Below are 27,556 nucleotides of genomic sequence, written 5' to 3' on the forward strand. Positions count from 1 at the left end.
TGACCGCGGGAGTGTGTGTTGGTACGGTGTGGAGGGAGATTCACTCTGTGTCTGACCCCGGGAGTGTGTGATGCGGCGGTTTGAAGGGAGATTCACACTGTGTCTGACCGTGGGAGTGTGTGATTGAACGGTGTGGAGGGAGATTCACTCTGTGTCTGACCCCGGAAATGTGTGTTGGGACGGTGAGGAGGGAGCCTCACTCTGTGTCTGGCCCCGGGAGTGTGTGATTGGACGGTGTGGAGGGAGATTCACTCTGTGTCTGACCCCGGGAGTGTGTGATGGAACGGTGTGGACGGAACTTCACTCTGTGTCTGAACACTGGAGTAAGAAATGGGACGGTGTGGAGGGAGATTCAGAAGTTACGACGGGACATTGATGGGATGCCAAACTGGGTTGAGAAGTGGCAGATGGAGTTTAACATAGATAAGTGTGAGATGGTTCCTTTTGGTAGGTCAAATATCACGGCAGAATATAACATTAATGTTTAGACTCTTGGCAGTATGGCGGATCGGAGGGATCTTGGGGTCCGAGTCAATCGGACACTCAAAACCTGTGTAGGTTGACTCTGTGGTTAATAAGGCGTACGGTGTATTAGCCTTCAACAATCGTGGAATTAAATTTGGGAGCCGAGTGGTAATATTGCAGCTATAAAGGGCACTGGTCAGACCACACCTTGTGTACTGTGCTCAGTTCTGGTCGCTTCACTACAGGAAGGATAGGAAGCCACAGAAGGGGTGCAGAGGAGATTTACAAGGATGTGGCCTGGATTGGGGAGCATGCCTTATGAGAATAAGTTGAGTGAGCTCGGCCTTTTCTCCTTGGAGCGACGGAGGATGAGAGGTGACCTGATAGAGATGTATAAGATTATGAGAGGGAATGATCATATGGATAGTCAGGGTATTTTTTTTTCACAGTGCTGAAATGGTTGCCACAAGAGGACGCAGGCTTAAGGTACTGGATAGTAGGTACAGAGGAGATGGCAGGGGTAAGGTTTTTACTTATAGAGTGGTGGAGGCAGATGCGATAGGGTCTTTTAAGAGACTTCTGGATCGGTACATGATGTTTAGTAAAATAGAGGGCTATAGGTAAGCCTAGTAATTTCGTCGCTCCAGCACACCCTCTTTCTTAATATCTACATGCTCAAGCTTTTCAGTCCTCTACAACTCATCACAACAATCACCAAGATGCTTTTCCATAGTGAATGCTGAAGTAAAGTATTCATTAAGTACCTCTGCTGTTTCCTCCGATTCCATATACACTTTCACACTGTCACAATTGATAGGTCTTATACTTTCAAGTCTTATCTTCTTGCTGTTCACATACTTGTAGAATGCCTTGGGATTTTCCGTAATCCTGCCCACCCAGGCCTTCCCATCTTCCGTTCTGGCTCTCCTAATTACCTTCTTAAGCTGCTTCCAGTTAGCCTTATAATTTTTAGGTGTCTAACATTCCCTGGCTCTCTAATCCTTCTGTCAACATTTCTTCTCTTCTTGACTAGATTAATTACAGCCTTTATACACCAGTTTTCCAAGCTTGAAGTAGCCAACTGTGAGTCTCTTAAAAAACAAAACAATCGTTTCCGTATCCACTACAGCCACCGGCAGCCTATTCCACCTACTCACCAGTCTCTGTGTAAAAAAAAAGGAGAAAAAAAAAAAAAACTTACCCCTGAGATCTCCTCTGTACCTGCTTCCAAGCACTTCAAAACTATGCCCTGTCGTGGCTGCCATTTCAGCCCGTGGAAAAGCTTCTGACAATCCACACGATCAATGCCTCTCATTGTCTTGTACACCTCTATCAGGTCACCTCTCGTCCTCCGTCGCTCCAAGGAGAAAAGGCCAATTCTCTCAACCTATTCTCATAAGGCATGCTCCGCAGTTCATGCAACATCCTTGTAAATCCTCTCTTCACCGTTTCTGTGGTTTCCACATCCTTCCTCGAGTGAAGTGACCAGAACTGAGCACAGTACTACAAGTACGGTTGACCAAGACCCTACATAGCTGCAACTTTAACTCTCGGCTCTTAAACTCAGCCCCACGATTGATGAAGGCCAATACACTTTATGCGCTTTTAACCATGGAGTCAACTTGCGGAGCAGCTTTGAGTGTCCTATGGACTCGGACCTCAAAATCCGTCTGATCCTCCACAGTGCCAAGAGTCTTACATGAATGCTATATTCTGCCATCATATTTGGCCTAACAGAATAAACCACCTCACACTTATCTAGGTTAAACTCCATTTGCCACTTATAGCCCAATTTTACATTCTATCAATGTCCCGTTTTAAACTCTGACAGCCTTCCACACTATCCACAACACCACCAACCTTTGTGTCTCAGCAAATTTACTAACTCATCCCTCCACTTCCTCATCGAGGTCATTTATAAAAATAATTGCCAAGTTTTTTGAATCTTTTGTAAGCTCTTCTTTTCTTCTTGACGAGATTTAATACCGCCCTTCTTTTCCACGGATCTTATACCCTACCATCCTTCCCATGTCTCATTGGAACGTACGTACTCAGAACCCCACGCATATATTCCCTGAACATTTGCCACATTTCTTCCGTACATTTCCCCGAGAAAACCTGTTTCCAATTTATCTTCCAACTTCCTACCTAATAGCCTCATATTTCCCCTTACTCCAATTAAACGGTTGCCTAACTTGTCTGTTCCTATCCTTCCCTAATGCTATGGTAAAGAAGGGAGAATTGTGATCACTATCTACAAAATGTTCTCCCACTGAGAGACCTGACACCTGACCAGGTTCATTTCCCAATACCAGATCAAGTACAGCCTCTCCTTTTGTAGGCTTATCTGCATATTGTGTCAAGAAACCCTCTTGAACACACCTAACAAACTCTACCCCACCTGAACCCCTCACCCTCGGGGGATGCCGATCATTATTTGGGAAATTAAAACCTCCTACCACAGCAACCCTGTTTTTATTACTCCTTTCCAGAATTTGTCTCCCTATCTGCTCCTCGATGTCCCTGTTACTATTGTGTAGTCTATAAAAAATACCCAGTGGAGTTATTGACCCCTTCCTGTTTCTAACCTCCACCCACAGAGACTCCGTAGACAACCCCTCCATGACTTCCTCCTTTTCCACAGCCGTAACACTATCTCTGATCAACACCCACCTCTTTTTCCTCCCTCTCTATCCTTTCTGAAACATTTAAAGCTCGCACTTGAAGTAGCTATTCCTGGCTCTGCACTCCGCAAATTTATGTAATGGCCACAACATCGTAGCTCCAAGTGCTGATCCATGCTCTGAGCTCATCCGCTTTATTCATAATGTTCCTCGTATTAATTTCAACACATCTCAAGCCATCAGTCAGGGCGCATACCTTCTCCATCATCTGCCTATCCTCCCCTTTCGCACTGTCTCCAAGCTTTCTCTGTTTGTGAGTCAAAATCCCTTTCCTCCATCTCTTCAGTTTGGTTCCCAACCCCTAGCAATTCTAGTGTAAAATCTCCCCAGTAGCTTAGCAAATCTTTCCGCCAGGATATTGATCCACCTCGGATTCAAGTGCAACTCCTCATTTTTGTACAGGTCACATGTGCCCCAGAAGAAGTCCTAGTGATCCAGAAGTCTAAATCCCTGCCCCCCTCCTCCAATCTCTCAGCCACTCATTTATCCTCCACCTCATTCAATTCCTATACTCACTGTCACGTGGCACAGGGAATATTCCCGAGATTCCTACCTTTGAGGTCCTGCTTTTCAACTTCTTTGTGAAGTTAAGAAATGGCAAGGATAAAAAGACACTAACAGCAACAGTTATATGCATGCCTCGAAACAACAGCCGGGATGTGGACTACCAGTTAGAGCTGGAAATACAAAAAGCGTGACAGAAGGAAATTGTCAAGATAATTATGTGGAATTTTAATATGAAAGTGGATTGGGAGAGTCAGGAAGGTACTCGATCTCAGGAAAGGGAGATTATAGAATGCCCAGGGGATGGCGTTTTGGAGCAACATGTCCATACGCCCACCAGGGGATCGGCTGTTTTGGATTGGGTGCTGTGTAATGAACCTGAGGCGATTAAGTTCAGTTTCAAATTTGAAAAGGAGAAGTTGGTGCCAGGTGTAACAATATTTCAGTGGAACAAAGGAAATTACAGTGGTATGAGTGATGAAGTGGCCCAAGTCGAATGGAAAAGTAAGCTAGATGGAAGGACGGTAGAGCAGAATTGGATGAAATTCCTACAACAAGTATACCGAGTTGGATACTGTTGCGGGGGATGGCTTACCTGGGACAAGCTGAGGCAGCCGGATCTCTGGCACTGAGTCTGGTTCTGCAGTGCAGAAGGGAGGGTTGAACAAGATGAGAGCGGTAGTGATAGGGGACGCGATAGTTATAGGTACAGAAGGGCGGTTCTGTGGTCGTGACAGAGACTCCCGGATAGTTTGCTGCCTCCCGGGTGCCAGGGTCAGGGATGTCTCTGATCGCGTGCACAGCATTCTAAAGTGGGAGGGTGAACTGCCACATGTCATGGTGCACATCGGTACCAATGACGTAGGAAGAAAGAGAGAGGAGATCCTGAAGAGTGAGTATAGAGAGCTTGGTAGGAATTTAAAATGCGGGACCTCAAGGGTGGTAATCTCAGGATTGCTACCTGTGCTACGTGACAGTGGGGGAAAGAATAGGATGCTATTGCAGATTAACAAGTGGCTGAGGTAGTAGTGTAGGGGGCAGAGTTTCAGAGTTCAGTATCATTGGGACCTCTTCTGGGGCAGGTGGGATCTGTACAAGAGAGATGGGTTACACCTAAACTACAAAGGGACCAATATCCTTGCAGGGAGGTTTGATAGTGCTATTGGGGAGGGTTTAAATTAGATTCGCCGGGAGATGGGAACCAGAGTGTCAGAGCAGATAGTGGAGCGGGGGTGAAAATAAATAATGTTAAAGTTCATACAAAGTCACAAATAGAAGCGTTGTGTAGGAGAGTAGGGGAGATTCAAACAAGCAGACATGACTTGAGAGTTAGGGGGCAAAAGTTCAGGGGTAACAGGAGGAGGAACGTTTTTACACAGAGAGTGGTGGCTGTGTGGAACGAGCTTCCAGTAGCAGTGGTTGAGGCTGGTTCGATATTGTCATTTAAAGAAAAATTGGATAGGTATATGGACAGAAAAGGAATGGAAGGTTATGAGCTGAGTGCAGGTTGGTGAGACTAGGTGAGAGTAAGCGTTCGGCATGGTCTAGAAGGGCCGAGATGGCCTCTTTCCGTGCTGTAACTGATATATGGTTATATGGTTATATGTGTGTGGTGGTAATAATATTCGGAGGTGTGTCTATTTTACGGATGACACCATGATATGTGGAGGAGCAGGAAGTGTTGAACAAACGGAAAAGTTGCACAGGGACATGGTCAGTTTTGGAGAGTGGGCAAAAAAAAATACTGGCAGATGAGATACAATGTCAGGAAATTGTCGCGGACAAACGATGCTCGGACCCGGAGTGAGAGAGCCGTAGAAAATTCTTTATTTGTCACATGATATCATGGGGAGCACAGCCCCTAAAATCGGGATCCTGGAGCTCCCTCAGACAAGAAAACTCAGTGATATTTATACATCAACGGTACGTGACAAGAGACACTTGTGTGGAATTTTTTTTTTACAGAAGTAAAGGTCACGTGCTTCAGGACATTGTATGGTCAGATAATTCCTTATTTGAACTTTTGTCTAGCATTTTCAGAGAACGCTACCGAATAGCAAAGTAGCAGAAATATGTGCCTGAGCAGCTACACATTTGACTGAAGTGTTAGTTCTCAGGCCAGCTGGCTCAACCGCGGACACATAAAAATTCTCAGAACAAGGAAGTACAGATGCAATTATTTTTATATCTCGGTTGCGAGGCACAGTTCAGTCACACAGAGTACATTGGTTACAGATAAATGATTGTAAACTTCGAATTCACATTTTAAAACAAATCATTAGCTCCCTCAATGCCCATTACAATGTAAGGCCTTGATATTTTCTTCCACAGAAGTGTACGGCTGTACATTTTGGAAGAAGAAATAATCGGGCGGATTATTGTTTAGATGGGGAGAAAATTCAAAAAGTGCAAAGGGACTTGGGGGGGGGGGGTCCTCGTGCAGGATACCGTAAAGGTTACCCACCAGCTTGGATCGGCTGTGAGGAAAGCAAATGCTACATTAGCATTCATTTCAAGAGAAATAATGCGTAAGAGAAAGGAGGTGTTGCTGAGTCTCTATGGGGCACTGGTGTGACCTCATTTGGAAAACTGTGTGCAGTCTTGCGCCCCCTATCTTAGAAGGGATGTACTGATGTTGGAGAGGGTTCAGGAAAGATTCACCAGGATTATTCCTGGAATGCAGGGGCTAAGATAGGAGGAACTTGTGTCGGCTCTTGTACTGTATTCATCAGCGTACAGAAGAATGAGTGACGTTATCATAGAAACATTTCGAATGTTGAAAGGGTTGGACAGAGTAGATGTGGAAAGGCTGTTTCCCTTGGTGGGTGAGTCCAGGACAAGAGGCCGCAGTCTTAGGATAAGAGCATATCCATTTAAAACAACGATGAGGAGAAATGTTTTAGCCACAGGGTCCTGGACCTATGGAATCCGTTGCCACAAACAGCTGTGGAGGTCCGATCATGGAGGGTGTTTCAGGAGGAGATTGATAGGTATCTGATTTGTCAGGGTATTTGTCAGGGTGGGAATCAAATTAAAGAGGCAAGGCGAGAGGAGGTTAGTTCACTACAGGGGGATGGGAACCAGTGCAGAGAGACAGAGGGGTGTAACGTGAGGGTAGAAACAAAAAGTACTACGGAGAAAAGTACAGGTGGCAGGCCGACAAATCCAGGGCAAGCATTAAAAAGGGCCACTTTTCAGCATAATTGTATAAGGGCTAAGAGAGTTGTAAAAGAGCGCCTGAAGGCTTTGTGTGTCAATGCAAGGAGCATTCGTAATAAAGTGGATGAATTGAAAGTGCAGCTTGTTATTAATGATTATGATATAGTTGAGATCACAGAGACATGGCTCCAGGGTGACCAGGGATGGGAGCTCAACGTACAGGGATATTCAATATTCAGGAGGGATAGACATGAAGGAAGGGGAGGTGGGGTGGCGTTGCTGGTTAAAGAAGAGATTAACGCAATAGAAAGGAAGGACATAAGCCGGGAAGATGTGGAATCGATATGGGTAGAGCTGCGTAACACTAAGGGGCAGAAGACGCTGGTGGGAGTTGTTTACAGGCCACCTAACCGTAGTAGTGAGGTCGGAGATGGTATTAAACAGGAAATTAGAAATGTGTGCAATAAAGGAACAGCAGTTATAATGGGTGACTTCAATCTACATGTAGATTGGGTGAACCAAATTGGTAAAGGTGCTGAGGAAGAGGATTTCTTGGAATGTATGCGGGATGGTTTTTTCAACCAACATGTCGAGGAACCAACTAGAGAGCAGGCTATTCTGGACTGGGTTTTGAGCAATGAGGAAGGGTTAATTAGCAATCTTGTCGTGAGAGGCCCCTTGGGTAAGAGTGACCATAATATGGTGGAATTCTTTATTAAGATGGAGAGTGACATAGTTAATTCAGAAACAAAGGTTCTGAACTTAAACAGGGGTAACTTTGAAGGTATGAGACGTGAATTAGCTAAGATAGACTGGCAAATGACACTTAAAGGATTGACGGTGGGTATGCAATGGCAAGCATTTAAAGGTTGCATGGATGAACTACAACAATTATTCATCCCAGTTTGGCAAAAGAATAAATCAAGGAAGGTAGTGCACCCGTGGCTGACAAAAGAAATTACGGATAGTATCAATTCCAAAGAAGAAGCATACAAATTAGCCAGAGAAAGTGGCTCACCTGAGGACTGGGAGAAATTCAGAGTTCAGCAGAGGAGGACAAAGGGCTTAATTAGGAAGGGGAAAAAAGATTATGAGAGAAAACTGGCAGGAAACATAAAAACGGACTGTAAATGCTTTTATAGATATGTAAAAAGGAAAAGACGGGTAAAGACAAATGTAGGTCCCCTGCAGACAGAAACAGGTGAATTGATTAAGGGGAGCAAGGACATGGCAGACCAATTGAATAATTACTTTGGTTCTGTCTTCACTAAGGAGGACATAAATAATCTTCCAGAAATAGTAGGGGACAGAGGGTCCAGTGAGATGGAGGAACTGAGCGAAATACATGTTAGTAGGGAAGTGGTGTTAGGTAAATTGAAGGGATTGAAGGCAGATAAATCCCCAGGGCCAGATGGTCTGCATCCCAGGGTGCTTAAGGAAGTAGCCCAAGAAATAGTGGATGCATTAGTGATAATTTTTCAAAACTCGTTAGATTCTGGACTAGTTCCTGAGGATTGGAGGGTGGCTAATGTAACTCCACTTTTTAAAAAAGGAGGGAGAGAGAAACCGGGGAATTATAGACCGGTTAGCCTAACGTCAGTGGTGGAGAAACTGCTGGAGTCAGTTATCAAGGATGTGATAACAGCACATTTGGAAAGCGGTGAAATGATCGGACAAAGTCAGCATGGACTTGTGAAAGGAAAATCATGTCTGACGAATCTCATAGAATTTTTTGAGGATGTAACTAGTAGAGTGGATAGGGGAGAACCAGTGGATGTGGTATATTTGGATTTTCAGAAGGCTTTTGACAAGGTCCCACACAGGAGATTAGTGTGCAAACTTAAAGCACACGGTATTGGGGATAAGGTATTGGTGTGGGTGGAGAGTTGGTTAGCAGGTCAGAGTTCGCCGTAGTGACACCATTCTGCAAGCGTCAGGTGTCATTCGCCCAATATTTTCAAATTGCTAACTCATCTGCCTCGAACACCTCTCTGGAAGTTCATTCAACCTCCTGTCTGTGATGTATAAAAATGATCTTAATGAAATTGTAGATGGGTGCATTCGTGAGTTGTATCAGATACGAAGATGGGCGGTGTTGTGGATCATGTCGAGAACTGGCAAAAAAAATCTCAATGCGACATAGATCAGTCACAGATACAGTTGGAGAAACGGAAGAGCTTAGCCCGTCATGTATCCAATGTTTGAAGAAAAGAACAAAGCAGGCAAATAATAACACAGCTGTGAAAAATAATAAACTCTGAGTCCTTCATAGAAACATAGAAACATAGAAAATAGGTGCAGGAGTAGGCCATTCGGCCCTTCGAGCCTGCACAGCCATTTATTATGATCATGGCTGATCATCCAACTCAGAACCCCGCCCCAGCCTTCCCTCCATACCCCCTGACCCCCGTAGCCACAAGGGCCATATCTAACTCCCTCTTAAATATAGCCAATGAACTGGCCTCAACTGTTTCCTGTGGCAGAGAATTCCACAGATTCACCACTCTCTGTGTGAAGAAGTTTTTTCCTAATTTCGGTCCTAAAAGGCTTCCTCTCTGCCCTCAAACTGTGGCCCCTCGTTCTGGACTTTCCCAACATCGGGAACAATCTTCCTGCATCTAGCCTGTCCAATCCCTTTAGGATCTTATACGTTTCAATCAGATCCCCCCTCAATCTTCTAAATTCCAACGAGTACAAGCCCAGTTCATCCAGTCTTTCTTCATATGAAAGTCCTGCCATCCCAGGAATCAATCTGGTGAACCTTCTTTGTACTCCCTCTATGGCAAGGATGTCTTTCCTCAGATTAGGGGACCAAAACAGCACACAATACTCCAGGTGTGGTCTCACCAAGGCCTTGTACAACTGCAGTAGTACCTCCCTGCTCCTGTATTCGAATCCTCTCGCTATAAATGCCAGCATACCATTCGCCTTTTTCACCGCCTACTGTACCTACATGCCCACTTTCAATGACTGGTGTATAATGACACCCAGGTCTCGTTGCACCTCCCCTTTTCCTAATCGGCCACCATTCAGAGAATAATCTGTTTTCCTATTTTTGCCACCAAAGTGGATAACTTCACATTTATCCACATTAAATTGCATCTGCCATGAATTTGCCCACTCACCCAACCTATCCAAGTCACCCTGCATCCTCTTAGCATCCTCCTCACAGCTAACACTGCCACCCAGCTTCGTGTCATCTTCAAACTTGGAGATGCTGCATTTAACTCCCTCATCCAAGTCATTAATATATATTGTAAACAACTGGGGTCCCAGCACTGAGCGTTACGGTACCCCACTAGTCACCGCCTGCCATTCTGAAAAGGTCCCGTTTATTCCCACTCTTTGCTTTCTGTCTGCTAACCAATTCTCCACCCACACCAATACCTTACCCCCAATACCGTGTGCTTTAAGTTTGCACACTCATCTCCTATGTGGGACCTTGTCAAAAGCCTTTTGAAAATCCAAATATACCACATCCACTGGTTCTCCCCTATCCACTCTACTAGTTACATCCTCAAAAAATTCTATGAGATTCGTCAGACATGATTTTCCTTTCACAAATCCATGCTGACTTTGTCCGATCATTTCACCGCTTTCCAAATGTGCTGTTATCACATCCTTGATAACTGACTCCAGCAGTTTCCCCACCACCGACGTTAGGCTAACCGGTCTATAATTCCCCGGTTTCTCTCTCCCTCCTTTTTTAAAAAGTGGAGTTACATTAGCCACCTTCAGATTCAGTCGGTGGTGAAGAAAGCGAAATAAATTAGGTGTATTATAGACCACCCAATGGAGAGCGAGACTTGGAGGAGCAAATTTGTAAGGAGATGGCAGATATTTGTTGTCAGCACAAGGTTGTGATTGTGGGAGATTGCAATTGTCCACACATTGACTGGGAAGCCCATTCTGTAAAAGGGCTGGATGGTTTGGAGTTTGTAAAATGTGTGCAAGATAGTTTTTTGCAGCGATACATAGAGGTACCAATTAGGGAAGGGGCAGTGTTGGATATCCTGTTAGGGAATGAGATAGGGCAGGTGACGGGTGTATCTGTTGGAGAGCACTTCGGGTCCAGTGATCACAAGACCTTTGGTTTCAATGTGATTATAGAGAAGGATTGGACTGGGCCCAGGGTTCAGATTTTTGATTGGAGAAAGTCTAACTTTGAGGAGATGAGATAGGATTTAGAAGCAGTGGATTGGGACAATTTGTTTTGTGGGAAGGATATAACAGCTAAATGAAGGACATTTAAAGTTGAAATTTTGAGGGTACAGGATCTTTATGTTCCTGTTAGGTTGAAAGGAAAGGGAGCAGTTTGAGAGAGCCATGGTTTTCAAGGGATATTGGAAACTCGGTTCGGAAAAAGAGAGATATCTACAATAAATATAGGCAGCATGGAGTAAATGAGGTGCTTGAGGAATATAAAGAATGTAAAAAGAAACTTAAAGAAATTAGAAAAGCTAAAAGAAGATATGAGATTGCTTTGGCAAGTAAGGTGAAAATAAATCCGAAGGGTTTCTACAGATATATTAATAGCAAAAGGATAGTGAGGGATAATATTGGTCCCTTAGAGAATCAGAGTGGACAGCTATGTGTGGAACCAAAAGAGATGGGGGAGATTCTGGACAACTTCTTTTCTTCGGTATTCACTAAGGAGAAGGATACTGAATCGTGTAAGATAAGGGAAACAGGTAGGGAAGTTATGGAAACTATGATGATTAAAGAAGAGGCAGTATTGGCGCTTTTAAGGAATATAAAAGTGGATAAGTCTCCTGGTCCTGACAGGATATTCCCTAGGACATTGAGGAAAGTTAGTGTGGAAATAGCAGGGGCTCTGACAGAAATATTACAAATGTCATTAGAAACGGGAATGGCGCCGGAGGATTGACATATTGCTCATGTTGTTCCATTGCTTAAAAAGGGTTCTAAGAGTAAACCTAGCAATTATCGGCCTCTGAGTTTGACGTCAGTGGTGGGTAAATTGATGGAAAGTATTCTTAGAGATGGTATATATAATTATCTGGATAGACAGGGTCTGATTAGGAACAGTCAACATGGATTTGTGCGTGGAAGGTCACGTTTGACAAATCCTATTGAATTTTTTGAAGAGGTTACTGGGAATATTGACGAGGGTAAAGCGGTGAATGTTGTCTATATGGACTTCAGTAAAGCCTTTGACAAGGTCCCACACAGAAGGTTGGTTAGGAAGGTTCAATCGTTAGGTATTAATATTGAAGTAGTAAAATGGATTCAGCAGTGGCTGGATGAGAGACACCAGAGTGTAGTGGTGGATAACTGTGAGCCAGATTGGAGGCCGGTGACTAGTGGTGTGCCTCCGGGATCTGTACTGGGTCCAATGTTGTTTGTCATTTATATATTAATGATGTGGATGATGGAGTGGTAAATTGGATTAGTAAGTATGCAGATGATACTAAGATAGGTGGAGTTGTGGATAATGAAGTAGGTTTTCAAAGCTTGCAGAGAGATTTAGACCACTTAGAAGAGTGGACTGAAAGATGGCAGATGCAGTTTAATGCTGATAAATGTGAGGTGCTACATTTTGGTAGGACTAATCAAAATAAGACAAACATGGTAAATAGTAGGGCACTGAAGAATGCAGTAGAACAGAGGGATCTAAGAATAATGGCGCATAGTTCCCTGAAGGTGGAATCTCATGTGGATAGGGTGGTGAAGAAAGTTTTGGTATGCTGGCCTTTATAAATTAGAGCACTGAGTATACGAGTTGGGATGTAATGGTGAAATTGTATATGGCATTGGTAAGGGCAAATTTGGAGTATTGTGTACAGTTCTGGTCACCGAAATATCGGAAAGATGTCAATAGAATTGAGAGAATACAGAGGAGTTTCACTAAAATGCGGCCTAGGTTTCCATCTTCTAGTTAATGAGAAAGGTTGAACAAGTTAGGTATTTATTCTTTGGAACGTAGAAGGTTGTGGGCTGACTTCATATAGGTATTTAAGATTATGAGGGGGATAGATAGAGTTGACGTGGATAGGCTTTTCCATAAGAGGACATGAACTGAGAGTTAAAGGACGAAAGTTTAGGGGCGGGGGGGGGGGTTCTTTACTCAGAGGGTGGTAGCTGTGTGGAAAGAGCTTCCAGAAAAAAATTGTCGAGGCAGGTTCGATGTTGTCATTTAAAGTTAAATTGGATAGATATATGGACAGGAAATAAATGAAGGTTATGGGCTGAGTGCAGGTCGGTGGACTAGGTGAGAGTAAGAGTTCGGCATGGACTAGAAGGGCCGAGATGGCCTGTTTCCCTGCTGTAATCGTTATATGTTTATATATGTTTATAAGTGTTGACATTCATTTATAGAGCTATAGAATAGAAGAGCAGGGATGTGATGTTGAGGCAGCAAAAGGCACTCGTGAGACACACTTAGAGTAGTGTGTGGTGATTTGAGCTCCTGGGATAAACTGACATAAGACAGGGTTCAGAGAATATTCACGAGAATGACTCCCGGAATGAAAGGGTTGCTGTATGAAGAACATCGGGCAGCTCTTGGGCTGTATTTCCCGGTGATCAGGAGAATGAGAGGCGATCTCATAGAAACTTTCCGAATGCTCAAAAGCCTCAACAGGTTAGACATGGACATTTTATTTCCCATGGTAGGGGATTCTAGGACAAGAAGGCACGACTTCAGGATTGAAGGACGTCCTTTTAGAACTGAGTTGTGGGGAAATTACTTCAGTCAGAGAGTGAGAAATCTGTGGAATTTGGTGCCACAAGTGGCTGTGGAGCCAAGTCATTGGATGCATTTCAGGCAGAGATAGATAGGCTCTTGATTAGCCAGCGTTTCAAAGGGTACTGGGAGAAGGCAGGGGAGAGAGGATGACTGGAAGAATGAGATCTGCCCATGATTGAATGGCCGAGCAGACTCGATGGCCGAATAGCCTATTTCTGCTCCTATATCTTTTGGTCTTATGGTCCTGTGGTCGCTGCACAGGTGCGCATGATCAGGAGTCGAAACTGAAGATCGGAAAGAGACTGCACTGTCTGATCTGCCTACTCTGCCTAGTTACGTTCGCACTCATCGTGACAGTGACAGCATTCTCGATCCATGGTGAGTGGAACGGTCTCCGGTGGAGGCAAACCATAAATAAAGAGAGTGGAACAAACTGTTATTGCAAAACACCACAGTGACACGGACACCCCTCTGACCGTAACACGGATTAAAACCTACCACCATAAAACAGACAAGCCTCTAACCGTGATAAGGACACGGCCTTCACCGTAACACAATCAAGACTCATCCTGACACTGACAGGCCATTCACCATAACATGAACAATGCTGTCACCGTAGCACGGTCACGACCTTCAACGAGACACAGATAGACTCCTAACTACGACAAGGACGTGAACATCGCCGTGATACACACATGGCAGTCACACTGACCGCAACCAACCCCTCACTGTAACATCGACAAGCCTTTGACCGTGTCAATGATAAACTGCTCAAGGCGACACCGAAACATATCTCACAATGACACCGACACGCTCTTCATCGTGACAACATCACATTCCTTAAGGTGATCCGCTCAGCACCGCCTCGTGACAAAGACTCAGATGCCAATGTAACAAACCTTACCGAGGCAGTATCGCCGAAAATAGCGATGCACCGCTCACTGAGGCAATTACCCACACTTCATTCTGACACAAGCAAACCTGTTAACGTGCTACCAAATTACTTTAGCCCGACACCGTCACACCCACCGTGGAAATGACACGCCTTTGACCATGCCAAAGACACACCCCTCTCTGTGAGACCAGCACACCCCACACCATCGCACAGATGCTCACCATGACACCACCAAGCCCCTCTGACATTTCCCTCGCCGATACATCGAGATACACTTCATTGCGGCCAGGAGCAACTCTCGCCGGGGCACAGAATCACCTTCACGGTGGCACCGCCACGTCCTTCACAGCAACTCGAATATGCCCCGCATGATATTGCCGGAGACCCCCATTGGAACAACAACATAACCTTCACCGACACATTAATATACCCCTCAGCGTGACACGACAGGCCGACGCCACTCACTGTGACCACCTTCAACTTGACACTGACACAAGACTCTCTGTGACCCGCTCAGTAACGTGATGCTGACTCACGTGTCACTGTAAAGGCTAAACATCCTTCACCATCTCTCTCAGTATCACAGATTCGTCAGTCTCAGAACACCCTCGACCAAAACTGCCATGAGTTGAACTCAACTCTTCAGTCCGAGATCAACGAGATGGAAACGAAGTACAAAGCTGTGAACGAAACCAAGGCTCAAATCTGTGAATTGTTGACCAGCAGAAGAGGTGAGGCATCATCCTCCTCTTTAACCCGCTCCTCGTCACAGGGGAGGCATAGGGAGAGGAAGCGTCACTCTGTGCTTGACATCGGGAGTAGTGAAGAGATGGTGTGGAAGGAGATTTCCTCTGTGTTTGACGGGGGAGTGTGTCATGGTGCTGCGTGGAGGAAGTATCACTCTGTCACTGAACCCAGAAGAGTGTGACGGGACGGTGTGGAGGTGGATTCCCTCTGTGTCTGACCACGGGATTGTGTGACGTAACATTACAACTTCTGACTCCGGGAAATTCTGATGTGACAGTGGATCCAGCTGCACTCTGTGTCTGACAGGCGGACTGTGTGATCGGACAGGGCCCAGAGAGCTTCACCCCATGTTTGACCCCTGAATGGTATTATGGAACCGTGGAGAAAGAGTTTCACTCTGAATCCGGGAGTGTGTGAGGGGACGGTGCAGAGGGGCGTTCACTCTGTGTCTGATGGGATCGGACAGAGAGAGAGAGAGCGAGAGAGGGAGAGAGAGAGAGAGAGAGAGAGAGAGAGAGAGAGAGAGAGGGAGAGAGAGAGAGAGAGAGAGAGAGAGAGAGAGAATGTGTCTGACTCTGGGAGTGTGTGATGGGACAGTGCAGAGGGGAGGTCACTTTATGTTACATCGGATTGAGTGATTGGATGTTGTGAAGGTAGTCTGACCCCGTGAGTGTGCCATGGGAGGTGAGGGCGGAACTTCGCTTTGTGTGTGAACACAGGGGGGTGTGATGGGACGGTTCAGATAGAGTTGCCAGGGAGTGTGTGATGAAACGTAAGGAGGGAGAATCACACTTTGTTAGACTCGGTGGTGTGTAATGTGGCCGTGCAGAGGGAGATTCATTCTGTGTCTGACCACGTGAGTGTGGTATTGGGCGTGAGGAGGGAGATTCGCACTGTGTTATTCTCGGGAGTGTGTGATGGGACGGTGAGGAGGCAGCTTCCCTGCCAACTGCCAGACAGTTTGCTCTGTGGTGTGTTGAGAAGATGTAGAGGGAGAATCAGTCTCCCTCTGACATTTGTCGTGTGCGCTAAGGGAATTTCTTACCGTGTCTAACCCCTGGAGTGTGTGATGGGGTTGCGGAGAGAGAGAGATTCAGAGTGTGTCTGAACAAGGCTGTGTGAGATTGGACTTTGGGGAAGGATCTATATTCTGATATCTTACTCAAGGAGTGTATGAGCGGCCGAGGGGAGGTAGTTTCACTCTGTGTCTCACCCAGAGACTGTGTAATGAAACGGTGGGGAAGGAGTAACACCCAGAATCTGACACGGGAAGAGTGTAATTGGACAGTGTGCAGGAAACATCACTCCACGTCTGACCGCTGGAATGTGTGATAAGCCCATGAGAGAGAGATTCACTCTGTTTCTGACGCAGGGAGTACGTGACGAGGCTTTGTAGAGGGAACTAAACTCGGTGTCTGATTCCCGGAGTGTATGATGTGACAATGCGGACGGGAGATTCACTCCACGTCTGACGCCTAGAGTGTGTGCTGAGACCGTGGAGAGAGAGATTCCATTTGCGCCTGGCCGTTTTAGTCTGTGATCTGACCGTATGCAGGGAGCTTGAATCTGTGTCTCACCCCGTGTGTGTATCATTGGACTCTGTGACACGGTGTGCGTGTGATAGGAAGGAATAGCGGAGGTGGGGTGGTGGATGAGTGCGTTTGGGAGGGAGGTCATGTGTGTGACTGACAGCGGGAACATTGACGCGTGCCTGGATGGTGTTCCGCTCTGTGTCTGATAACAGAGGTGTGAGATAGAACGATGCAGAGGGAGCATCTCTAGTTTTCTGACCCCTGTGCTGTGTGATGTGACGGGGTAGAAGGAGCATCATACTGTGTCTGACCACGGGGGTATGCGGTCGGGTGGTGCCGAGAGCATTTCATTTCCTATCTGATCACGGGCGGGTGTAACGGGGTAGTGTGGGCGGAGGTTGACTCTGTGTGTGCCCGCAGGACTGTGTGATGTGACAGTGTGCAGGGAGCTTCACTCCATGTCTGACCCAGGCGTGTCTGATAGTGTGGTGAAGAGAAAGCTTCAGTCTGAGGCTGAACCCGGGACAGTGGGGAAGGAGCATAACTCTGTGTCTGACACCGGGGGAGTATGATGGGCCCGTGAGACAAGAGTGTCATTCTTCGTCTGTTCCCGAGAGTGTGTGACGGGTCATTGCGGATGGAACGCAAATGTGTGTCCGACCCATCAGGAAGTCTGTGACTGAATGGCGTGCGGAGACCAACGCTGTATAACTGACTCCGGGTGTCTGTGATGGGTCTCAGATCCTGCTCGTGTGTCACGGGAGAGCGGAAGAGAGCTTCACTCCATGTCTTTCACAAGGTGTCAGTAATCAGACGGTGCTGAAGCAGCTACACTGTGCCTGATCCCTGGAGTGTGCAAATGGACACTGTGAGAGTCGCTTAACTCTATGCCTGACCGCTGGATTTTATGGTGGGAGGGTATGGGGCAGACGGCTCTCTGTTTTTCACCCGGGAGTGTGTGATAGGATGGTGTGGAGGGAGCTTCTTGCGTATCTGACCTCTGTGTTGTGTGATCTGACGGGGAAGAAGAGCAGCAGACTGGGTCTGACCACGGTGAGATAGGGCTGAAATGTGTTTCGTTTCCTGTCTTATCACGGGAGAGTGGAATGGGGTAGAGTAGACGGAAATGTACCATGGACATGTGGTCGATGTTTAGAGATCTCTTGCAGGATGTTAGGGATAAATTTGTCCCGGTGAGGAAGATAAAGAATGGTAGGGTGGAGGAACCATGGGTGACAAGTGAGGTGGAAAATCTAGTCAGGTGGACGAAGGCAGTATACATGTGGTTGAGGAAGCAAGGATCAGATGGGTCAATTGAGGAATATAGGGAAATAAGAAAGGAGCTTAAGAAGGGGCTGAGAAGAGCAAGAAGGGGGCATGAGAAGGCCTTGGCGAGTAGGGTAAAGGAAAACCACAAGACATTCTTCAATTATGTGAAGAAAAAAAGGATGACAGGAGTGAAACATAGAAACATAGAAAATAGGTGCAGGAGTAGGACATTCGGCCCTTCGAACCAGCACCGCCATTCAGAATGATCATGGCTAATCGTCCAACTGAGAACCCTGTACCTGCCTTCTCTCCATGCACCCTCTGGGTTTCAAAAGAATAAGAGGAGATCTTATTGAAATACATACTATTTTAAAATGAATACATAGTATAGCGGCAGGAAGGTTGTTCCGACTAGAAGGTGAGACGAGAACGTAGGGACACAAGACCATAAGTCTGTAAGATAGAGGAGTGGAAGTAGGGCATTTGACTCATCGAGTCTGCTCCGCCATTCAGTCATGGGCCGATCCAACTCTTCCAGTCATCCCCACTCCAGTGCCTTCACGGCATACCCTTTGATGCCCTGGCTAATCAAGAACCTATCCATCTTTGCCTTAAATCCACCGAATGACTTAGCCTCCACAGGCGCTTGTGCCAATAAATTCCACGGATTTCTCACCGTCTGACTAAAGTAATGTCTCGGCATCTCAGTTCTAAATGGACGTCCTTCAATCATGAAGTCTTGCACTCCTGTCCTGGAATCTCCTACCATGAAATTAACTTTGTCATATCTGATCGGTTCAAGCTTTTTAACATTCGGAATGTTTCTGTGAGATCCCTCCCTAATTTTCCGGATTTCAAGGGAATACATCCCAAGAGCTTCCAGACATTCCTCATACGGTAGCCGTTTCATTCCTGGAATCATTCTCGCCAATCTTCTCTGAACCCTCTCCAACGTTGGGACATCCTTTCTAAAATAAGTAGCCCAAAGCTGCACACAATACACCAAGTCTGGTCTCATGAGTGTCTTACAGAACCTCAACATTAGATTCCTGCTCATATATTCTGTACCTGTATAAATGAATGCCAACATTGCATTCGCCTTCTTCACGATCGACTTTACCTAGAAGTTAATTTTTAGGGTATTTTGCACAAGGACTCCCAAGTGCCTTTGCATTTTTGCATTCTGAATTCTCTTTCCCACTAAATAAGTGTCTGCCTGTTTATTTATTCCACCAACGTACAGGACCATACACTTTCCAACACTGTACTTCAGTTGCCACTTCTTTCCTATTCCCCTAAACTCTCTCAATCTATCTGCAGGCTGTCTGTTTCCTCAACACAGCTCGCTCCGCCATGTATCTTTGTATCAACAGCAAATTTAACCACTAATTAATTCATACCGTAGACTAAATCATTGTCATGCATCGTAAAAAGCAGCGGTGCCAACAGCGACCTGCTGTGGAACTCCAGTGGTAAACGGCCGTCAGCCAGAACAAAATCCTTTTCTGACCACTCTGTGCTTTCTGCCGACCTGCTAATGCTCCACTCACACTAATAACTTCCCTGTAATTCCATGGGCTCTTTTCTTTCTAAGCAGCCCCATGAGCGGTACATTATCAAATGCCTTCTGAAAATCCACGCCATATGTATTACATTTCCTTTGTCTACACTGATTGTAATTTCATCAAAGAATTGCAGTAGGTTTGCCAGGCAGGATGTTCCTTTTCTGGCTGTGGCCTATCCTGTAATGTGCCTCCAGGTACTCCGTAATCTCATCCCTAACAATCGATTAGAACAATTTCCCAACCACTAATGTCAGGATAGCCGGTCGAGAGTTTCCCACCCTTCTTAAATAGCGGAGTAACATTTGCAATATTCCAGTCACCCGGTACTGTGGCAAAATCTATCGACTCCTTAAAGATCATTGTTACTGCCTCCGCAATCTGTCCAGCTACTTCCGTCAGAACCCGAGAGTGCATTCCATCAGGTCCAGGAGATTTATCCACCCTCAGACCATTAAGTTTCCTGAGCACCTTCTCAGTCGTCATTTTCACTGCACATACTTCACTTCCTTGGCACTCTTGAATGTCCGGTGTACTGCAGACGTCTTCCACTGTGAAGATTGATGCAAAATAAGCATTCAGCTCCTATGCCATCTCTGCGTCTCTCATGACAATAGTTCCAGCATCAATTTGTATTGGACACATATCTACCCAAGAGTCTCTTTTTCCCTTGATATACTAAAAAAAAAACTTTTAGTATCTTCTTTGATATTGGTCGCCAGCTCCCTTTCGCAATCCATCTTCCTACTGACCTTCTTAGTTTCCGTCTCCGCGTTTGTAAAAGCTTCCCAGTCCGCTATCTTCCCACTAGGTTTGGCTTCTTTGTGCGTCCTCGGTTTTGTTTATACTTTGGCTCTGACTCCACTTGTCAGCCATGGTCGGGTCCTTCTACCATTCGATAATGTCTTCTTCTTTGGAATAGATGTCCCTTGCACTTCCCTCATTTTTCGCTCGAACTCCAGTGACTGCTGCTGTGCTGTCTTTAGTGTTGCTCAGCGCAACACCGACATGTCCCTCACTGTGACACGGAAACAACTATCACCGCGATAATGACGCAAACTCATACCTGACGGTGGCATCGACGCTCCTGACAGTCACACCGGCACGCCCCTCATTCCTGACAATGACAAGCCCCTCAACGTGGCACACACACCATCTGTACCGTGACACAGCACGCCTCCCACTGGGACACGAAAACAGTCGCATCCTCACTGCAACACTCGTCCCCGTGACACCTACACGCTCCTCAGCATGAAACGCGCAGCACTGCACGGTGACACTGACACATCTCTTACCGCGACCCGCCCATACCGTACTGCTGTCTCACACCTCACTGTAAACGCTGAACGTCCTTCACCATATCTCTCAGTATCACAGATCCGTCAGTCTCAGATCATCTCCGACAAAAAATGTCAGCTACCTTGGGAACAGGATCAGGAGATGAAAATGACACAGACCCACTGTCAACAACAGATCCATCAACTGAAACTCTCTAACAATGACTGCTTCCAGAATCTATATTTTCTCAACAACAGCCTCTCCATCTTCGAAACGAAGCTCCGAACTTTCAAATGGACGAAGAGTGAAATTTGCCAATTTCTGACGAGCAGCAGAGGTGAAGCATCCCTGCACGTCTGACCACGGGAGTGTGCGCTGGGAAAGGAGGGTGTGGTGGGAGCTTCACTATGTTTCTGACTCCGGGAGCGTGTGGAGGGATAAGAATGTCAGTCATTGTCTGAATCCGTGAGTGACTAGGTTGGACACTGTGCCTTCCGGTGAATGTGTCTGATTTCACACACCTGAGTGATCATCTCTCTGTGTCTGACCCCATTGCTGTGCGATGGCAGAGGGCGGAGGGAACTTCACTCTGGGTCTGACGCAGAGGCTGTGTGATGAGGTGCTGCGGAGTGAGCTTCACTCCGTGTTTGATCCCTGGGGTCTGTGACGGCACGGTGTGGAGGGAGCATTATTCTGTGTTTGACACCGCGAGTCTGTGATGGGACGGTGTGGAGCAAGCATCACTTTGTGTCTGACACCCCGAGTCTGTGATGGGACGGTGTGGAGCGGGCATCGCTATGCGTCCGACACCCCGAGTCTGTGATGGGACGGTCTGGAGGGAGCATCATTCTGTGTCTGACACCGCGAGTCTGTGATGCGACGGTGTGGAGCGGGCATCACTTTGCGTCTGACACCCCGAGTCTGTGATTGGACGGTGTGGAGCGAGCATCACTTTGTGTCTGACTCTATGAGTGTATCAGTGGAGGGGGCAGAGGTAGATCAATCTGTGACTGACCGGAGATGGACGATGCTGAGGGAACTTCACTCCATGCTTGACCCTATGAATCTGTGATAAGATGTTGTGGAGCGAGTTTCATTCTGTGTCACTCCCGGGTGTGTGCGATTAGACAGTGTGGTACGAAATTCACTCTGTTCCTGACCCAGGTAGTGTGTGATGGATGGTGTGGATGGAACGTCACACTGTGCCTGACCCTGGTAAAGTGTGATGGGATGGTGTGGGGGGAGATTCGCTCTGTGTCTGATCTCAGGTGTGCGTGATGAGACCACGTGGAAGGAAATTCCTTCTGTGTGTCACCCCCGGTATGTGTGATGGGAATTTGCGAAGGGAGATTCACGCAGTTTCTCACTCGTCTTTGTTCCTGATTTCCAGAGCAAACGTGTTCCAAGGACTGGATCTCAAACAAAGACCGGTGTTATTATGTGTCCACCTTTGGGAGATCTTTCTACTCAGCGATGCGGGAGTGCTCAAACTGTGATTCAAGGCTTCTGCAAATCAATTCAAGGGATGAAGCGGTAAGTGTCCAACGACGAGAAGATCCCGCAGTAACACAGGAATCATCAAAAAACCCCGGGGTCAGACACAGGGTTTAGACCCACAATACACTCCTAGCACTCACTCCCGGAGTCAGACACAGAGTGAAGCTACCTCCCCACCGTCCCATCACCTCTCCCGGAGTCAGACACAGAGTGTACACCGACAATACACTCCCAGCACACACTCTCGGGGTAAGACACAAAGTGAAGCTACCGCCCCACCGTCCCAGCATACACTCCCAGAGTCAGACACAGAGCAAATCTCTCTCAAACCGTCCAATCACACAACTCCTGTGTCAGACACAGAGTTAAGATCCCTCCGCACCGTCCCATCACACACTTCCTGAGTCAGACACAGAATGAATCTCCCTCCACACCGTCCCATCACACACTCCCGGGCTCAGACACAGAGTGAAACTCCCTCCGCACCGTCCCATCACACACTCCCGGGGTCAGACACAGAGTGAATATCCCTCCACACCGTCCCATCACACACTCCCGGGCTCAGACACAGAGTGAAACTCCCTCCACACAGTTCCATCACCCACTCCCGGGGTCAGACACAGAGTGAATATCCCTCCACACAGTCCTATCACACACTCCCGGGGTCAGGCACAGAGTGAAACTCCCTCCGCACCGTCCCATCACACACTCCCGGGGTCAGACACAGAGTGAATATCCCTCCACACCGTCCCATCACACACTCCCGGGCTCAGACACAGAGTGAAACTCCCTCCACACAGTCCCATCACCCACTCCCGGGGTCAGACACAGAGTGAATATCCCTCCACACAGTCCTATCACACACTCCCGGGGTCAGACTCAGAGTGAATCTCCCTCCACACCGCTCATCACACACTCCTGGGGTCAGGCACAGAGTGAAGCTCCCTCCACACGGTCCCATTGTTGATTCGTGCTGTAATCAACAGAGAGAAGCTTTGTAGATACCTTTCGATTCTCGGCATTAATCAAATAAATTTAATTTCCCAGAGATTTGTATCCGACAAACTTGTGTCAAGAAACAGTGCATACTGGATTGGACAATGCGAAGACGGGTGAGATTTGGACTGATCTGTGGGGTGAGAGTTCGCGTTGACTTAGTCGTGACGGGAGAGATTGGGATTAGTTTGTGATGAGACTGTACGTGGTTGTCGGGAGAGTGTGCTGCAATGGAAGCATTTTGAGGCCGACACGTATCTGTCGGGGAAAGACAGGCCAGTTGGAATATTTCGGAAACCGCCAGGGGGCAGTGCAGAGTGCTGAGCAGACAGGGATTTTTTCGGTACTGACGCATGTTGGTGAAGAGAGCGCGGTGAAGTGGGATTATTTTGGAGATAGTCGCCGGGCTGTGAGGAGAAGGAGCAACAGTGACCTTTGTTTGCTGAATGACAAAGATCTGAGTGGCGAGAGTAGGACAACTGGAGTAGTTTGGAGATCGATACAGAGCGGTGGACACAGCGTGGGTGAATAGGATTAGTTTGCGAACTGACGGACGGAGGGGGGGAGAGGGTGCCTGTGGTATAAGTCTGGAGGCGGACCAGAGGCGACGGTGAGAGCCCGGTGTAGTGGGATATGTTCGGAGACTGACAGGAAGCTTCGGGTCGAGCGAGGGGCAACACGATTCATCTGGGAAAGACATAGGGCCGAGGGAAGAGTGTCGACCAGAGGGATTCATTTCTGGACAGCCAGAAGTCTGTAGAGAGACGGTGGGATAGTGGGGTTTGTTCAGGGACTGAAACAGATCTGAAAGGAGAGGGTGGGCCAGATCAATTCGTATGGGGACTGACAGAGGACTGTGGTGAGAAAGCGAGTCTGTGGGATTCGTTTGGGGAGACACGTGGCTGTAGGGTATCATTGGGTCAGTACAATTAGTTTGGGGACTGACACAAGATTGTGAGGAGACATTGGGATCGTGGTATCTGTCTGGGTACTGACACGGGGCTGTGGGGAGCGAGTGGATGAGTGCGATGAGTCTGCGGACTGACTCAGGCTGTTAGGAGAGAGCGATTTTATGGGATTAGCTTGTGGACCGTCTCGGCTCGGGTTCTCTGCTGGAGCTGCTTTGTCTCTGTTTAAATCATTTAACCCTCTTGGACAGGAATGTTGCCTGGGGTCTCCTGTACAAGCAGTCCTCTGGAACGTCCAACTGCAAAGACTGCCGCTCGTACCCAGGGAAAGACTCTTGCGAACGTGATCGGCGTTTCATCTGCGAGAAGGCGGCACCTTTGTTCCGCGATATTCCTGAAAGGATCCAGAATCTCTGTCAACAGCCAGTGGAGACGACATGAATCAAATAAGTAACCCCAGTTTCTCCTCCTTCTCTCTCCTTCACTTTTACTCCTGGATCCTTGAAAATTTCCTCCCAACACTCTCTGCCCTTCCGTCCTACTCCATCTCCCCCTCTTGGCGTAACCATATTCTCCCCACCACACACCGACAAATCTCTCTCTCTCTCTCTTTTTTTCACCTTCTTTCTCGCCATTTCCTCCTTCCCGCTTTTTTTTACCGCTCCTCTAACTTTCTCTCTAGCCCCTCAGTTCCCCTTATTTCCTCGACCTTTCTCCGCCCGCTCTTTTTCTGCTCCCTCTGTCCAACTGTTTCACCTCTCTCCCCCCCTTCTCACGCCTCTCTACCCCTATCTCTCTCTTCCCTCCCCGTTCTCTCTAAACCCTACGTCAACCTGATCTCTCTCTCTTTCTCCTTTCCGCCCACTCTCACCTCAATCCTGTGCCGTCTGTTACTCGATAACCCAAGCCTGGGTAAAAGAATATGCCTATTCCCTCTGTCTGTGCCCCTCTTGTGTTTATGGAAGTCTGCAAATTTACAACTACGCTCCAGGAAATAAAGTCCCAGCCTTCCCCTTCCTTCTCTCCATAACTCTGTGCTTCGAGTCCTGGCAATATCCCCGTAGAACTCCCTGTCCACTCTACCCAGTTCTTTGCTTTTTCCTAAAGCAAAGCGGCCGCACCAACGTCTTGCACCACGTGATCTACCGATTCCTGTACTCAGTGCCCTGGCTGGTGACGACCAGCGCGCCAAGTATCTTGTTCCCCCCGTATCGGGTGTATTCTACTGGAATTGCTATTTGATTTATCACCTGAAACTTGAACGGCCTGGAATTTGTTTTATTGCAGCATCAGTACAGTGCAAAGATGTAAAATTAATGTCAATTACAAACAAATATAATGAAAACCACAACAATTTGCAGTGGTGCACATCAGTTCAAAAATGTGGTGGTGAAGGGGAAGAAGGTGTTTCTGAATCGTTGAACGTTCAGACTTCTGTACCTGTTCCCTAATGGTAGTTTTGAGCAGGTAAATTGCCCCGGGGTGAGCGGCCTCAATGATGGAGCCGCCTTCTCGAGGCACCGCATCTTGAAGATGTCCTCGATGCTGGGGAAGGCGGTGCCTCTGATGTTGGTTGAGTCTACATCCCTCTGCAGCCTCCAGTGACCTTGTCCGTTGCAGCCTACACTCCAGGCGGCGATGCTACAAGTCAGGATGCTCCCAACGTTCATCTGTAGAAATGTCATAGTCTTCAATGAAAAGACACATTTTCTCAGACCCCTGACTTCGCCATACCTTCTGTAACGAGAGAGCTATGGGTGGTGGTGAACAGGTGTAGAGTTTTGACTGGAATACACTCAGACTCAGACTTGAAATAAACAAGACGACGGTAAGGAAATCCAAAGATTAAATCACAATCTGTAGTACTGCACTAGAAATGGATGCCCTTCAGCACGAGCCCTTTAAATACTGACAGGTAATAATTGGCCTTAAAGTCAAAGCCTTAAAGGGAAACTGACAGCTAACCTGGAAATGGAGATTCCGAATCTTGGATGCCTGCCGATAAAAAAAAAATGCTTTCTTCGTATTTGCAAGCCCGGTGTAAATCCTTTGGGACGCTGACACACACCAGCACAGGACCTCGAAATACGATCACAGGACAGAGAGGCAGGGACGTGAGTCTGCTCGGCCATTTCATCATGGCCGATCCGTTTCCCTCTCAGTCCTAATATTCTGCCGTCTCCCTGTATCCCTTCATGACGTGACTAATGACGCATCACTCAACCTCTGTCTCAAATACCATGCCTTAATCTCCGCAGCCGGCTGTGGCAACAAATTCCGCAGATTCACCCCACTAAAGCCAAAGTAATTACTGCTAATATCCTTCCGAAAATGACAGTCTTCTATGTGGGCCCACTGGCCCTGAACCCTCTCACCATAGGGAAACTCCGCTCCAAATCTACTTTACCGAGGCCTTTACACAGTCGATCGGTTTCAACACCAACAGCCCCCATCCCCCACCGCCCCATCATCAATCTGAGTTCCAGTTATCAAGTGCTCCTGATTTGATAGCGTTTCGATCCCGGAATCATTTCCGTGAACTTCCTTTCATCCCTTTCCGATGCAAGCACATCTGGCCGGATTACATGTGGCACCCTGAAGTACTCACAATCCTCCGTGAAGCCTCGCCAGTGCTTCATAAACCCTCAGCTTCAGATACCTGTGTACGGGGTCTTTCTTTTTCGTTACATTTAAAATGGCTTCTGTTGTTATGTTATACTGGGGAATGCTGAGAAAGTCTCTAAGTGGACAGTTGCTTGGATTATTATAGATAGCAGAGTGTTATTAACCAATGGGTGGTCATGTATCGTTTTGTTTTCGGAAACAATGCTGTATCATATGGCTGTGGACGGGGTTTTTGGGGGGAGTCGGAGGGGAGACGGGGAGGACGTCGGACGTGCGGGAAGGCTCGGATCGATCACTCCGGGTGGTCCCGAAACGTGAGTCGACAGGATCCGGGTGGTCGTCAGGAATTTATTGAGCTCCAACCGTTGCGCGCGAAGATCTTAGACTTTGATAAGTGTTGGCGCCTTTTTTTTTTTCATTGCTTCTCTTTCTGTATCGAATTTATATTAATGTCATAGACTTAGTGATATCTATAAAGTGTGTTTGGTAAAACGTACTGGGTGTGCTGGCTGATGACTGATGTTTGGGATTGATTCGGGCGGCAACCGACTCCGTGGGAAGCGTTCAGGCAGGTGCTGGGTGGGATTTCCCCTAGACATATAGGAGCCAATATAACTGAGTGTTAGAAGTGGGGGCACCATCCCGGATTTGGATTTTCGGTAAAGCTGTATAGTCGTCGCGTTAAGTGGTGTGAAGATGGATCGAGATAAGATTGTAAGTTGGTGC

General features: G+C 47.1%; 1 protein-coding gene across 1 annotated transcript in view; it reads left to right on the forward strand.

The window, feature by feature from the left end:
• Positions 1-27,326, forward strand: part of LOC140207263 (uncharacterized) — a 47,798-nt gene extending 20,472 nt beyond the window's left edge. Inside the window, exons 4-8 of the mRNA XM_072275717.1 lie at positions 13,783-13,899; positions 14,995-15,147; positions 22,195-22,337; positions 23,349-23,413; positions 24,457-27,326. Of these exons, the coding sequence (XP_072131818.1) occupies positions 13,783-13,899; positions 14,995-15,147; positions 22,195-22,337; positions 23,349-23,413; positions 24,457-24,646 (668 nt within the window). The 3' untranslated portion in view covers positions 24,647-27,326. The remainder of the gene's footprint in view (positions 1-13,782; positions 13,900-14,994; positions 15,148-22,194; positions 22,338-23,348; positions 23,414-24,456) is intronic.
• The last annotated feature ends 230 nt before the right edge of the window (positions 27,327-27,556 follow it).

Source organism: Mobula birostris, chromosome 13 (genome assembly GCF_030028105.1).
Source record: "Mobula birostris isolate sMobBir1 chromosome 13, sMobBir1.hap1, whole genome shotgun sequence".
NCBI lineage: Eukaryota > Metazoa > Chordata > Chondrichthyes > Myliobatiformes > Myliobatidae > Mobula > Mobula birostris.